At 36.6% G+C, this 16714-nt stretch overlaps 1 protein-coding gene across 1 annotated transcript in view; it reads right to left on the reverse strand.

Annotated features, from left to right (window-relative positions):
• The window catches only part of VWA8 (von Willebrand factor A domain containing 8), a gene marked incomplete at both ends in the record, with an annotated part of 368930 nt that overhangs the window by 90777 nt on the left and 261439 nt on the right, over positions 1 to 16714 (reverse strand). The window contains 2 exons of the mRNA XM_079721796.1: positions 11267 to 11471; positions 15338 to 15419. Coding sequence (XP_079577922.1) covers positions 11267 to 11471; positions 15338 to 15419 — 287 coding nt within the window. The remainder of the gene's footprint in view (positions 1 to 11266; positions 11472 to 15337; positions 15420 to 16714) is intronic.

Genomic DNA, 16714 nt, shown 5'->3' on the forward strand with positions numbered 1-16714 from the left:
TTGCCCTTCCGCACCACTGGTAGCCACTAGTTTGTTCTCTATATCTTATCACAAACACTTTTTAAAAATGATATTGAGACAGGTAAACACTTGGGAATCTTGCCTTCTCACGATCACAGCACTACTGTCTTCACCGGTAACTGGAACTGACGATCACCCTTGTTAAATTTGAGAGACATCAGTTTTCCTCTAAACATTCCACAGTGATTCACCTACATCCTTGAGGATAAGCTGTATTTATGTGTGGGTCCTGTCTTTCGACGTCCCATTTTTAAAACAGAGATGAAAGATTCCCCAGAGTTAATCATTAGCGCTGGGAAAGGAAAGGTTGATGAGATCATTGCTACACAATGGTAAGGTTGTTTCGTGGTGATGATGGATACCCAGTCAATCCACTCTTCTCCTCACTGACTCATACCCTCCTACCCCACACCTGTGACTGTCATTACCCCTCTCCAGCTTGCTCTTCTAGAAACCAAGTTCAGATCCTGCTGCCTTGTTCACTCGAACAACATGGAAATTTTGCAACATTTTAACCTATTTTATTTATTTATCAAAAGAAAGAGTGTCAGGGATTTAAGAAATGGTGTAAGAATCACTCAGAGTTCTGTTTTCTATTATTAACATTAAACAGCACCCAAGAAAGATTCTTATTACTGTTTGCCACAGAGCTGTATAATATTCCTTGACTCCTGACTTCCATGGGAACCAACATGATCTGATGGGATTATACAGAGACAAATGCCTAGTTTTAACGCCGCTGGCATTTTCAGGTTTTGGCAGGGGGAGGGCACCCTGGATACTTGACTAAAGGGTGAAAGTTGATAAAGCTGCCAGGGCCGGAGTGCATGGTGGTTAAAGAGCACACATTACAGAACCACTGACTCTGCCACTTACGAGCCCTGTGACCTTGGTCAACTTGCTTTCTTTGAGCTTGAGTTTCTCCATCTGTGAATTACATCCCTGGAGCATTCTCTTACCCTCAAAATATACCAAAGGTTAAGACTTTTTTTTTTTTAACTCTCTAAACAAATTAGCTTTCTCTACCTTGGAGTTTTTAAGATTTGGAATTAGCTTTACATTCTCCACTTAATGCAACGATGAAAGATGACATGGCAGGTGCCATTTACTGTAGTCAACTACTATTATTCCTGGTTTGGCAGCCACTGAGTCATTTTATTTTTTTATTTTTATTTTTAAAATTAATAGGTTTTTTTCATGTTGGCTATGGATGTCCAATTGTTCCAGCACCATTTGTTGAAAAGGTTATCCTTTCATTAAACTGCTCTGGCACCTCTGTTGAAAGTCAATCGGCCATATGTCTCTGGGTCACTTTCTGAATACTCTAGTCCATTCCATTGATTTATGTGTTTGTCCTTTTGCTAACATCATACCATCCTGATTACTGTAGTTTTATGTTAAATCTTAAAATTGTGTAGTATGATTCCTCTAACTTTATTCTTTTAAAAAATTGTTTTGAGTATTTTTGTTCCATATACATTTTAAAGTCAGCTTGTTATCACTATAAAAAAAATCCTACTGGGATTCTGGTTGGAACTCTCCAAATCAATTTGGAGAGAATCGACATCTTTATTATGTTGAGAATTCTAATCTGTGAACTCTCCTTTTACTTAAATCTTTGGTTTCTTTCACTAGTGTTTTGTAGTATTCAGCATACATATCCTATACATGCCTTGTTAAATTTATACCTACGTATTTCATTTTTGGGTGGAACTGTTTGTAAATGGTATATATATTTTAAAATTTTGGTTTTTAATTGCTAGGATATAGAAATATGATTAATTTTGGACCTTGCTAAACTCACTTATTAGTTGAAAGACGTGGTTTATTTTGGGCGTTATTTGCTTTTTCTTGGTACATTCTGTGGGATTTTCTAGGTAGGCAATTATGTTGTCTACAAATAGTGACAGTTTTATTTCTTCCTTTCCAATCTGTATACTTTTACTTATTTTTCTTGTTGTTGCACTGGCTAGGACTTTCAGTCTGATGTTGAACAGGAGTGATGGGTGTATGGGTGTGGTTGTTCCTGCCTTATTCCCAATCTTAGGGGGAAAGCACTCAGTCTTTCACCATTAAATATGTTGCTAGCTGTAGGGCTTTTGCAGATGCATTTTGTTAGGCTGAAGAAGTTCTCTTCTATTTCTAGTTTGCTGAGAGTACCCACTTCCTTTTCAGATGACCTTGAGTCAAGACCAGGAGACTCTGGAGGAAAAGGAGAAACACATCTAGTTCAATGGTAGTTCAAATTCTGGTCTTCCTCAATCCATGTGCTATCACTTCTTTTTCAGAGACCTCAAATAGTTGCTCAATGTATCCTGTCCGGATTTTATTGCTGAATTCAGTGGAAAAGACAGGGTAAGTGTGTGCTTACTCCATCTTATTCATAACTAGTACTCGAGTCATTTCAAAGTGAAATAAGGAAAATTAACCAGTTTCTTCAGTTCTATTAAAAAATATGTATTTTTTAAAGTGTCTAGGATCCAAAGATGAGTTAAATGAAATCTTTGTTTCATGGCTACTCTTATTCCTCTTATCTACCTGGTGAATTTCCACTTGTTATTATTCTAAACCAAGTTTTAATTTTTATCAAAGTAATCAATGTAAATAGTTTAATAAGCCAAATAGTACTACAAGATGTATAACAAAAACAGCAACCTTGAGCTCCACCATCTTCACCCCCCAATTCCCACTCCCCAAAGGTAGCCAGCCACTTCAACCCTGCTTACTATGTCTCCTGCTATTTACCTTCATATTTCTAAATAATATTCTTACATTCTCTTTATTTTTAAGTTTCAGACATTATCTATTGACTTCCTACTATGAAGGGTAAGGATTATTTCACCTATCTTACCTAGAACATACATTACTCATGTTCCCTCCCCTTATCATCCTAATAGAGTGCCATCATAAACTTGAGTTAAATCAATATTAATTGTTTACTTTATTATTACTGTTATATGGTACTATATTACTATATGCAATAATATATGTTACTATATATTACTATATATTTCTAATTATAATAATACATATTACTATATAGTTATTATACTATTACATACTATTATTATATATAATTTTTCATTTTTCCCACTAATATGTACTCTTTACTAATTCTTAGCTTTACTTTATTTATCTCTCACTAATTGTTCCCTAAATTCTCCAGCAGAGCTGTAAAATTCTCTCAATATAGTTATTCTATCACATTGCCAGCTCCTTTTTTTCCCCTCAAGACATCTATTCTTTCTGGAACCGTTTTCCCACTTTGCTTTGGAGTAGTTGTTTTCAGGCACAGCTGTTATTCTAGAACATCCTTTCATGATCATGCTGGGAATTACTTTTGCCTCTTCCCTGGCTAAGACCACTCTTTCCACCCTTTCTTCTTCTTTCTTGATTTATTCCCTCCTTTTGTATAAAGAATGAAAGTTTTTTGAGATTTGCATGTTTAATAATGTTTTTAGTCTACCGTCACACTTGATTAATAGCTTGGCTGGGTATAAAATTCTCGGTTGGAAATAATTTTCCCTTTAGCTTCCAATGCTGCTATGGAGAAGCCTAATGCTATTAGGATTTACAGTACATTTTATATAACCTGTTTCCCACTTCCCTCAACTTAGAAGTTTTCAGTTTTGTCTCTTTACCCACAGGGTTCTAAAATTTCAAGTGAATATACTTTGGGGTGTTTGCGTGAGGGTGTGTGTTTTCCAGTTATTAAATAGAACATCTGTCCTGTAGTTTAGTGAAATTTTCTTAAATTACTTTTTGAGTCATTTCCTGCCCTTTCATTTTCTGTTTCTGGAATTCTTATTAGTCAGATAAGACTTCTCTCTTCTATTTTCAATTTCTTTGTCTTTTGGAAGAGTTCCCTAATGTCCAATCCCTTTTATTAATTTATTTCTGCTACTACTTTTTAATTTCCAAGAGATCTTTCTTATTCTTTGAAGGTTAATATGTTAAAATAGCACTATGTTTCTATTTTATAATATTTTCTCTTACCTCTCTGAGAATATCAATTATCACTTTATGAAATGCTTTTCTGCTTTCTGTATCATCTCTATTTCTCTGTTCATTTGTTTTGATTTCCATCTTTTATATAAGAGGCTATCCATTAATATTTAAGAATAAGGCATTAAAAAGTAGATTGAAATTTTTGTTTTCTGTTTTTTGTTTTTTGTTTTTGCATAAAGTAGGGCTTGCCAACAAGTGGGTCTTCTTCTAAGGCTAGTAGGGAGAAATTTCCAAATGTCAGCATCAGAAAGGCTTTTCTCTAGAGTCACAGATGTAGAAAACAAACTTATGGTTACTGGGGATAGGGGGAGGTAGGAATAAATTGGGAGATTGGGATTGACATATACATAATACTATATAGATAACTAAAAAGGACCTACTGTATAGCACAGGGAACTCTACTCAATACTGTGTAATGGCTTATATGGAAAAGAATCTAAAAAAGAGTGGATATATGTGTATTTATAAGTGATTCACTTTGCTGTACACCTGAAACTAACACAACATTGTAAATCAACTATACTCAAATAAAAATTTTAAAAAAATCACTTGATAGGATACAAGCTTTCCTATGGATAAGCAATGTACTAATTTTAATGTAATTTTGTATGTTAGTACATTTTTACTTATCTCCTTATAAACTGAATGTATCTCAAAAATGATTGTTTCATCCTATAGACTGTATTATTTGTGTATATTGACTCAAAATGATAAGAAAACAAATAAAAAAATGTTTTCCTTAAAAAAAAAAGTGAAAAAAAGAAAGACTTTTCTCTTGGGCATGTCAGTTTCCAGAAAGGATTTTCCCAGTCTCCTGCTTAAGGGATATAAATATGGATGCCAGCTTCATGAGATCTAAATAAGGAAAGCAGACTTTCACTTTATCTTCTTGTTGGCTACATGGTCTCACTCCTGTCTTAAACTGTGCAGATCTCCACTGTGGCTCCCGTCTCTTGCAAGGGTAGAGGAGAGCCGGCTGCCCAGGTGCATAAGATGGAGGAGAAAATCTGTATTTCTAAATGGCCTCTATATGGGCTTTCAACTAATCTGCCAATTTTCAGTGCTGCCCTGTACTCTAACCTTCTTTGGAACATGGTGTCTTCAAGTCCTGATGCTTTACGGGCTTCCACAGAGTAAAGCTTGCATCTCCCCCCTGGAGGAATTTTAGGGTTTTAGTTCTCTCCAGTCACTAACTCGGTCGTCACCTACACATGTATTTTTCAATCCTCCAAAGTGTTGTTGCATCTCTAATTCTCTTTGTCCTTGTGGTTTTGTACCTTTTTTGATCCTTTATTGTTTTCTTACTGGGATTTTGGTAAGAGGCAAAACTAAACCTGTATTCGATTTGTCAGGAGTCCCTTTCCCCTTCCGTAAAAACCAGATTCAGGTATTATTTTATTTTAAAACCACTTCCAAAGATAGAGTTAAGTATTCTTTGCTGTCCTCCGGTCCCTTAATCATGCTTCCATCACTTTCTTCACCACACTGCACCATAGTTTATTTGGTTATAGTGCTACTTGACTGTAAGTTCCCTGGGTCTGTAACTGTCTTATTTATTTCTTTATCCTAGTGAGTCTAGGTGATCAACGAATGTTAATTAAATAAATAAATGTAAGAATGGGTGGAGCTATTAAAAGGGAGAGGTTAGAGATGGCACTTGTGGCCTGACCTTGTAAGGAAACAGAAAATAAAAAGAGAGACATTTTTAGAATATTAAAGAGACAAAAGAACACTGTATATAGAAAAACTAGGAAAGACAGCTCCAAATTGGGCTTGCTCTTTACTGTCCTCAGGACTCAGGCTAAAGATGATGTATATTTCACTGTGTGTTTTTTGGTCCTGTTCTAATTTGTCTTTTGAATAAGGCTAAACACTATAATCCTCTGCTGACAATTGTCCTATCACTGATTTCCTGCTTTTCTTCAAGCTGACAAGTTTAGACCCAGACCATTTTCTCAATTCCTTTTTTGGGCCTGATAAAACTTTTCCTAAACAGAATTATAAGCAAAGCTCACTTTCAACATTAAGACAGATGATGAATTATGTAACTCACTGGGTCATGATGTAATATTAGGTATTTGGGTAACACTGCTTCCTTATAATTTGGCTTTGTTTCCATGTAAGTGTTAAAGAATTCTGTAGCCCAATATTACCTAACTTCTGAGTTTCTAATTTTTATTTGCTTACTAAATACTTTGTGCCAAGTATGAATGCATTTCATTCTTACAACAGCTTGTAAAGTACAACGGTATTGTCTTTATGTTATGACTGGAAAGTGAAAATTAGAAAGAATGAGTAATTTGCCGAAGATCACTTAAAAAGTGGTACGTGGATTTGAACCTAGGTTTGACCACTTAAAATTTCATGCTCTTAAACAATAGGCTATACCACTTATAAATAAAATTACAATTTTCTCTATAAATATAACAGCAAGGTTTTATTTCTATAGCCATTGCGATGTGTTGATTATACATAACTATATACATAATGAGCTTAGAACCACAAAAATTCTAGAGCCACTGATTGTCAACATATTCATTGCATTTGAGATCTCAATTTATAACTGATATATTACAGAATTTGTTTTCCTTATACTTTAAATAAATACTACTAAGATTACTTCTTTACTTGCTGATTATATTGTCAAACAGTATGCAATGGGGATATAGTATATAAAATAATGATCTTAAGGTCTGTCATGAGAGAAAGGAGTTGAAATATTTCTGCTGCTGATGATTTGAAAAGCAATTACCTGAGTTTAGGCCTTTTCTAAAATGTAAAAGCTAAATGATATTTCTATTTTTAACATTACTTTAAAACTCTAATACCCATGATTTTCATAATTTTTATGGTTATCTTTTTTGTTGGATACGCACAGAAGTTTAATGAAAACTCATGGCCTCTTTAAACTCATAAACTTGTTGATTTGCTTGTCTTGGGAAGGTGGTTGCTGATTTAATTTTAGTTACATTTAGCAATTACTGACAAATTTGTGATCCAATGGAAGCATTACTTCTGGAGGAATGTAAAAATCAACTGGCAATTTCCTTCTGAAAGAGTTTATAAGAAAGGAGGCCCTTATGCACGAACCCATGAGTGTTATCCCACTTGAGTATAGACTTCTCTCCAATTCTTTGCTCAAACTGAATTCTTTGTTCAAGAAGAGTATTGCTAATCTGTAACTGGGACAACCGTAGGCTTCCACATCTCCCAGAGATATCATGACACCATCTTATCTGTGTTCTCAGTACCTCTTTCCCTTTTCTTTTGCCTTTCTCTCTTCTTAACCACATTTCCATTGTCTTATTTCTGAAGGACCCTGCAGTCAGGTAACTGTCATAATTCTCCTTGGGGAGTTAGTTAAAGGCTTAATCAAGCCAGGGGCATGCTGGAAGCGGATTGTACTAGTTTGCGAGAGATGCTTACTAAATATTCAGAGACTTTGTGAGTAGACTGTTAACCTCTGGTAGCTTCAAATCAGCCATGGAGGGAGTATTTACATCTTGAAAACTGGCAAACATTGTAAACTGCCCTCCACCTGCCAGAGAGCTGGACTGTCAGCACACTACTGGGTAGTGCACTCTCCAGGGGATCTTGCATTTTCATTAGGTAAGCCTGAAAACCTTATTCGAAGTCTAGATTCAAAATGAATTTCTATGGTTGGGATTTCTCTAACAGCAATAAACAAAGGAAAAATCATTAGAGGCATTGCCCAAGTGTTACCACATAGGCAAATAGCTAGACCACCTTGATGAAAACCACTTCTACTGATATATCACTAGGAGATATGGTGGGAAATTATAAACAAAAATTTTAAGAAGTATTGCCTTTCTGGGCCAAGGAAGATTCCGAACGATATATGTACATATAACAGTCCTATAAAATGTGTATCACTCTATAACAATGAGCCACTTAATCAGACTGTTAAGTGTTTTCAGAACTGCTGACCAAAGCTAAGAGTGAAGTACAAGAGTGGACTATGCTCCATAAGAAGAACAAAGAATTGCAAACTTTCACAGAAGATCTGGAGATAATGTAGCTTGTAGAGTCAAAAACTAAATTTACTAATAGAGTACCAATTAAATAATCTTGTGGTTTCCAAAACTGGAAGTGGGCCTTAACATTCTTAAAAAATCATAAGGGGGCTTCCCTGGTGGCGCAGTGGTTGAGAGTACGCCTGCCGATGCAGGGGACACGTGTTCGTGCCCCGGTCCGGGAAGATCCCACGTGCCGCGGAGCGGCTGGGCCCGTGAGCCATGGCCGCTGAGCCTGCGCGTCCAGAGCCTGTGCTCCGCAACGGGAGAGGCCGCAACAGTGAGAGGCCCGCGTACCGCATAAACAAACAAACAAACAAACAAAACTCTCTTGCAAGCTGTACTCATTGAAGAAAACTATCAATGAATACATTAAACAAAAACAAAAATTCAAAGCAACAATGGCTTCAAAGCTAATACCTCAAGAAGGCTGAAATGTAGCAAAGTCATAAAGAATAGGGATAAAACATGTAACTGACAGTTTATCTAAAGATAAAACAGTTCTTTTGACACCAGGCAAAGGAATCAGGGAAAGATGGGGGTCAATAAGTGGCAGATTTTCTGCCTGGCCTTCACTGTTGACCTAAAGGAGCATCTCATGACCAGTAGGAACCGCTGAAGAGACTTGTATAAATCTCCCCTAACAGCAGGTCTGAGGCTGCCGCAAACTACTGGAGCGTAAACCAGGCCTTTTAATTTCTATGATGTAAAGTAAGTCCATTTGGCCACTAGATGGAGATCAGGTTACTCTGCCATTGACAGGGAAGCTGCTGGCAGTCAGCAAGTGATAGGTATGGTACTGAGAACCTATTCTCTTTTCTCAGTACTTCTATGGAAGGTATTTTCCAAGAGCCCAGATCAGGAGTAGACCAATGTTGAATAAAGGGTCCATAACTGAGGAGTAGGTTGAGGGATTGATTAGGAAGGTAGCTGTAAAAGACACATTTTTGCTTGTTATTACCATTGCTCCTGGAATGATTCATATTTAGATTTGGTTGTACAAACTACTTGTAAATAGTAACATAAGCTGGTCTAAATAAAAGCAATTAAGTATGCTGTCTCATTATTTACCAAGCAGTGAGAAGGAAGAGATGTGACCAAAAGTTACAACAACGGCAGATTATTTGGACAATGAATTCTGTCTGTTTAGACATAAAGATATATGCTCATAATTTGCTTCTCAGTTTGAGTATGTATGTAAGTGTATATTTTCAATATCAACAAAATGGATCAAGGAACATCAGAGATGGAAGGAGAATGTTAGATAACATTCTAATTTTACAAAAGGAACTATCATTCAATTCTGAATTATGTAACTTTATTACTGAATAAGTCTTATTTCTATTATAGCTGCACTTTGAACTGGAGACATAAAGTTATACATTTCTTAGAAAATGTTTGGTTTGTAGAAGAACCAGATACTGCCTTGTATAATATAGCGGAGTATTTTGATTATTTTTGAGATGTTAGATACTATATTTCTGTTCATTTCTAACTTAGGAACTATATATATTCATTCAATACTTATTTAGTTACAACTGATAAACTGAGACAGTTAAAAGAATTCCATTTGTTGTCAAAAAGCTTCAATTTCGTATATATGAGTATAAACAAGCATATTTGTCTACTGTGTACCAATCATCATGCTAAGAGCTGGAGATACAAAGATGTACAACAGAGGCAGGAAAGTCACTGGGAAGAGGAGAGTTACATGGTTAAAACACAAAAAGGGGTTAATTTTTGTACCAGTGAAGACCCATTATCAAAATCACGAGTGACACTCCTTTTAAAAGTTCTGTTGTCAAAGATAAACTTAATTGTTATAACCTTGTTATAACACATGAGAAACTGAAATAAAATATAAGAAATTCGAACACAATAGTACTTACTATTAGGCATCAATTACTGTAATGAAAAGAGGAGCTTAATTCAAAGGGAGAAGAAACTAATCTTCAGAATAATGAAAGAAGCAGAACCATAATTAATTAATTTTCTAATTACTCTTATGGATAGTGACCAACATTCAGCCTGTTACTGTGATAGATCCACTGCACTTAATGACATGTTTATTTTAGAGCAATACATTTGTTTTAGCTTAATTAAATTAATATACTCATACCCTTTCAAAAGGATTTGGGGCTGCTGGCCTATATTGGTTTGTGATTTTCAAAATGTTCCTATAATCTAGGAATATGTATTATTCATTTACAAATACACACACACACACACACACACACACACACACACACACACACACACACACACACACACACACACACACATATATATTTCTCCTCTAAGGAATATCACAAAAATAACCACAGAAAATAGTCATTGTTAATCAGATATCAATGGAGTAATTTGTAGAAATTTCTTATCTTGTTAACTGGCTCTTTACAGAGCAACAGAGTTGGCAGGAACCTACCTTTCTTTTTGCTGGATAAAAATGAAATGTAAACAAAGAAGTTTTCCTCTGAAGGTTAAAATAAATAAATTACAAATACAATAAATCCTTTTATAATACGGTTTAGTATCTATGAGTACACAGCCTTCCTCACTGCTCATATTAGTTCCAGACAGCAGCTAGATTAGTTGGTGACTGAGTCATTTCTGGAGCTGTGGAGCTTCCTCCCTCTGTGGTGACCTGTTCCCATATTTCTTGCTAGTTCAGGGTTGGGTCTTCTTATTATGACTGCTAAACTTCCATTCTCTGGAAATAAGGAGGCTGGTAAAAGCACATCTCTACTGGATGCATAATTCTTCTTATCTTCTCTAGTCTAAACGTTTTGGCCTTATACTAACGTGCTGCGTTTTAGATGCTCAGTATTTCTGTTTCCTTGGTAGCATGGGGCGATGCTGACGACAATGGCAGAAGTGAGAACAGATGCAAAGGTGGTGCTGGAAACTGATTAATGCTTAAGGTTAAAAAATAAAAGTTGATGACTGTATTTGCATGTTGTGAGGTGAGGAACCTATATATTTAAGCACTGACAGACAAAAAAGGCACATTTTTACTTTTTCACTATCTAGAAGGATAGATCTGTCTTTTTCTATTATGAGTCCCAAAATTATTTTAGCTATTTAAGTAAACTACATTTGAATCACTGGGCCAGGAATTTCCATGACTGTGGCATTTGCAACTAAATGAATGAATTTATAACTGAACATGTACCCTTAAGAGGTAAGGTCAATTCAAGTGGTACCTGCATAAGTCTGTCACCTTCTTGTCCAATCATGTTTCTCCATTCCATGAGTGACCGCTGCAGATGTTCCAGTCCAGTTTCCCAAAGCCGGATGCGACCTCCCATGTCAACAGTGACAATGCCACCTTTGCCCCACTCAGCCAGCAGTGCATCTGTGTCCGAGATAGTAGATAGCCAGGTGGTATATGGTGAGAGAAAGTCTGATCTGCAAAAGAAATCAGTGTTCAACCAGTGAAGTCCAGGTAATGAAGTTAGTTTAACCTGATTTAGGATCATTAAACTTCTTACAAAGAATTCTCATAGTTAAACAACAAGGACCTACTGTACAGCACAGGGAACTATACTCAATATCTTGTAATAACCTATAATGGAAAATAATCTGAAAAAGAATATATATATATGTATATGTGAACCACTTTGCTTACACTTGAAACTAATGCAACATTGTAAATTAACTATACTTCAGTAAGAAAAGTAATGCTTTAAAAAACATTCTAATAGTAAGCACAATTAAAAGATAAGATACCAACAGATTCACATGTAAGGAAAAAATACATAGTTATTTACTGGTCATTTACATCTTCCTGTATTTGTAGATCCTGGATGACATTAGCATTCACTGTCAGGAAGAAAGAAACTCTATACCAACTGACACCTCACATACCCTCAGCGCTGGACACACTCCTTAGGGGTCTAAGGTCAGTGCTGAAACTGATGTCTTGTTTATGTGCTTTAATTGCATTTATATTTAATATTTTGCCTTTTCTAACTTAGAAAGTTATATGGATTTATAATAAAGAATTTATATATTTCTCGTATTATATATTTCATACATATACCTATTTCTGATATTATATATCAGAAATAGTCATTTCTAGGAGTGCAACTTTTGCCTATAAGAGTCAACTGCACACTTCCTTTACCTCAGTATAGCTTTCACTATACAAAAGAAACACAGATTATAAATTCTAATTACCAGTGTTGGCTCTCTAAATACATCTGATATTTTCTGTATGAAATAAATGGTCTAAAGGGATGATCTAATAGATAATAAAAACATAATACACTATCAATGTAGATTTGTTAAAACCACAAAACTACTATATAGTGGGTAAATTCTTATAATATACTAAAGAATAAATCAAGGCGACTTTAGCCTTTTTATCAGTCTGCCTTAGTAGATACTAAACACAGAGTGACAAAGCCAGCCATTGTGGAACATGGAAATCTTAGAAAATGTTTATATGAAGAGAACAAAAACAGTAGGATGGAAGAAGTGTTTCAGAACTACTTTACAGTACTAGAAGGACTCAATGAAGATAACATTTGATATAATACAAGATTCATCTCATGGTGCTCTCTCAAAAAATATTTGCCTTAGGAAAAGAATTAGTAGGTACAGATGGTGAAGTAAAAGGCTACTCAAGAGTAATGAAATTTCTCCACCTATGATGTTTGAAATTCTGCCACAAGTGCTCAATATGTATGATTCTATTGAGCACAGTACGTACTGGTTGCTTATTTAATTCTCCACCATGAAACTTTGAATTTACAGGGGCAATTTCTTCAGTATGTCAAAAATGTGCTTGAAGATATCACATATTTACTACAATTTGCACACCAGGTCTAGAATCTCTTCTTTACCTTTTTAAAAAAAATGCACATTCCCCTTATATATAATAACAAAGTCTTTAAGGAATACATAGAATTATAGTAGACTGAAGCCCAGATTTATATACTCCCATATATCAGAGCTAAGTAGTATCATTTTACAAATGCAAATAATACAAAAATTTGAGGAATAATACATTTTACTGAGAGTGAAAGTGATGTATTCATTTTGGCCCTGCAGTCACATATAGTTTTACTGTGTTTTCTATTATTTGAAGTTAGTCATCAAATGGAAAATTCCTGCTATCTAGCAAAATACTAAATTTAAGCAACCAGCAACAAAACTGAAATCCAGATGGGTTGTTCCCTTGGATTACATATATGCCAAAAATGGCAACAGTTAATCTCAAGAGAAACTCAGGATATACTGATAATGAACAGACTCTAAACCACGTGGCATTTGAAATATGGCAAGTCCAAATTGAGATGTTCTGTAAATGTAAAATACATACTGGGTTTCAAAGACGCAGAAGAAAAAAGGAATGCCAAGTATTATTAAAATGTTTATATTAAATACATTTCAAAATAGTAATACTTTAAATATAATGGGTTAAATAAAACACTATTAAAGGTAATTTCACCTGTTTCTTTTTTTACTTTTCTAATGTGACTACTAAGAACATAAAATTACATATATGGGGCTTCCCTAGTGGCGCAGTGGTTGAGAGTCTGCCTGCCGATGCAGGGGACATGGGTTCATGCCCTGGTCTGGGAAGATCCCACATGCCATGGAGCGGCTGGGACCATGAGCCATGGCCGCTGAGCCTGCGTGTCCGGAGCCTGTGCTCCGCAACAGGAGAGGCCACAACAGTGAGAGGCCCGTGTACCACAAAAAAAAAAAAAAAAAAAAAAAAAAAATTACATATATGGCTGACATTCTATTTCTATTGGACAGCACAGCACTAAATGAATGAAGTACGGTGATCAGCTGGCACTGGCTAAATATATATAGCTGTCCTTCCAGATGTTACTTCTATGGCAGGTATAACATATGGTTCATACAGAAAGTTAACAGAGAAAAGCACTGAAATAAAAAGCTAGGGCCAATTAGGGAGAAATTAAGAGAAATATTGAAAAAAACATCATGCTTTAGAAATGTAAAAAAAAAAGTTGTTCTTTCCTTTTGCTACTTGAACTAACAGTATGTTTTAATGAGCATACAATGGAATAAGAAATTCCCCCAAATGACGAAAAGCTATTTTTCATTAAACTGACACATTAAGATGTTCCAAGAAGGTATTCTTATATATGTTGGAACAAGTAAATCTATTTCTTTGGATAATACTTTTATTCTTCATATTTCTCGAACCTGACTAAAAGGTCCTAAGAAATGAAACTGTGTTTCTGAGTTATTTTGTACTGTCATGCTGAGCAATTTTCTTCTGGGAGTTGGAGGCGTGGGTCAACAGGAGGTCTGGTGACGTTTGGGTGACTGACAGGTGTAGCTGGCCTTCCTATGACACTGGAAGCCTCTCCAGGCTCCTTTCCCCAGGATTTTGGGTGAGCCTTTAACCACTGTGTTGTGAGGCCTCAGTTGCCTGTGAGGGAGTACATGTTAGGAGGGGATGTACATCAATCTATACCAAAGCAGGCACACACTTAGGCTGAGAAAGGGAGATCAGGCATGGATGCATCCAGAAAGGGATGGGCTACAGGTGAGGACACATGTGTCTGTCAAGGAAGAGATGGAGCATCATTGTTTCTCCTTTTAGACCCTTAGTCTAGTTAGTTTGAATGCTTTGCTTCCACTGCTGAACAGTAATAAAAGCAGCCAGTGGTAATGAGTTCCATTCCAAATCTCTGGAATCCTTTGGCTACTGTATAGCCTTCACAATGGTAGATGCTCAGTTACATATTTAAAAACAGTATTAAACCAATGCTATTTAAATTCCTTTGACATCTTGAATACATTTACCTCAGAAAACTAATATACGGAGCTAATAAATATGAAAATTTTTGCTGTACTAAAAAATGCTGTTTCAAAAAAATTTATCATTAGGACAGACCAGAAAGGAAAAACGAAGGCTTGAAGGCTGTTAGACTAGGTAACATATGAACATTTTCCCAAAATGAAAATAAAAATGGCAGTAAAGAATGCAGAACAGGGACTTCCCTGGCAATCCAGTGGTTAAGACACCGTGCTTCCACTGCAGGGGGCATGGGTTTGATCCCTGGTCAGGGAACTAAGATCCCGTATGCTGTGCGGCATGGCCAAAAAAAAAAAAAAAAAAAAAGGAATGCAGGACAGCAAGATATAAACCAACTGTAATTGAAAAAAACAAAAAAGAGCTTGCTATTTAAGGAAGCAAAAAGCACACATTTATTCAGAGTACATGATAAGAATTCACTCATTTTTTTAATCTGACACACAAGCTAAGACCAAAGGTGAAAACAGATTACCCAGGAATAGGGATGTATCGGAGTCTCTTTGATTGGAGATCAGTGACTTCTATATAACCAGCTGTTTGTGGAGGGATAACATCTGCAAACAAGTCAAGACACGAGCCGAGTGTTAAATTACTGTATGATACAAAAAAAGGACCTAAAGAAAGCATGGATGCTGCTAAAAGTGGAATGAAGTTATCACTAGCGTAGAGAAGAACTCTGGGACCCACTTGACAAGGTCCTGGGCTGGCCAATTCCAGCCTTGAGGCTAGACTCTCAGAATTATGTTTTAGTCAGGGAAATACAGAGACTGTGAAATAGATGCATGTTAGTGATTCTTTACTGTCAAGAGCATTACCTAAATTCCTTTCATTTTCTTTGATAGCTTCCCCAGATGGGTCAATGTTTTATTTTAGCACTTACAGTTTATCTGAAAATATTTCATCATTTGAATTCTCTTTTTCCTTTCCAGGAAATCACAACAACGGTATAACACAGTGGAATCAGCACCTACTTTGAAATTGGACTGGCCTGGTAGAAAATCCTGGCTCTGATATTTCCTAACTATGTTTTACACTGGCCAAGTTAGTTCTCTGAGACCTGCCTTCATCATTTCTAAAATGAGGATGACGACAGCATCTGAGCATCATAAACATAATTTGCACCCAGTTAGTAGCTGCTCCACCCACAGTGGCTGTTATTATTAGGACCCTTCAAGACAAGAAAAGGTGAGGTGAGGACTGGGCAGTGGGGCGAGGACTCTGGGTCATGAAGAATATGAAAAGGCGGGGAAGGAGAGGGTGATGAGATATGGGGGAACAGAGTCCTCAACTCCAATTCTAGAGTTGTTTCCCAGCAAATTCCAGGTGTTTACTGACTTTTTCCCCAAAGCCCTGAGTACCACCATCATGCTCATCATCACCAGCCGCCACCACTGTGTCAGGAATACTGCATCAGGAACACTGCTTATTCTTTTTTTTTTTTTTGCGGTACGCGGGCCCCTCACTGTTGTGGCCTCTCCTGTTGCGGAGCACAGGATCCGGACGCGCAGGCTCAGCGGCCATGGCTCACGGGCCCAGCCGCTCCGTGGCATGTGGGATCTTCCCGGACCGGGGCACGAACCCGCGTCCCCTGCATCGGCAGGCGGACTCTCAACCACTGTGCTACCAGGGAAGCCCACTGCTTAGTTGTTATAGATTGTGTTTTTAACGCTGACAACAACAAAGACCTTGGATTCCTGTTTGAGAGATGAGGAAGTAGAGACTTAACAGAGGTGGTATAATAACGGGACTTGCCTGGAGAGTGATAAAGAAGGCTTTCAAAACCAGGCCTTTCTTCTGGCTTTAAAATCTCTGCTCTGCCCACCACTCCACAAAGGTCCTACCTGAGCTG

This window comes from Hyperoodon ampullatus (assembly GCF_949752795.1).
Source record: "Hyperoodon ampullatus genome assembly, chromosome: 16".
NCBI lineage: Eukaryota > Metazoa > Chordata > Mammalia > Artiodactyla > Ziphiidae > Hyperoodon > Hyperoodon ampullatus.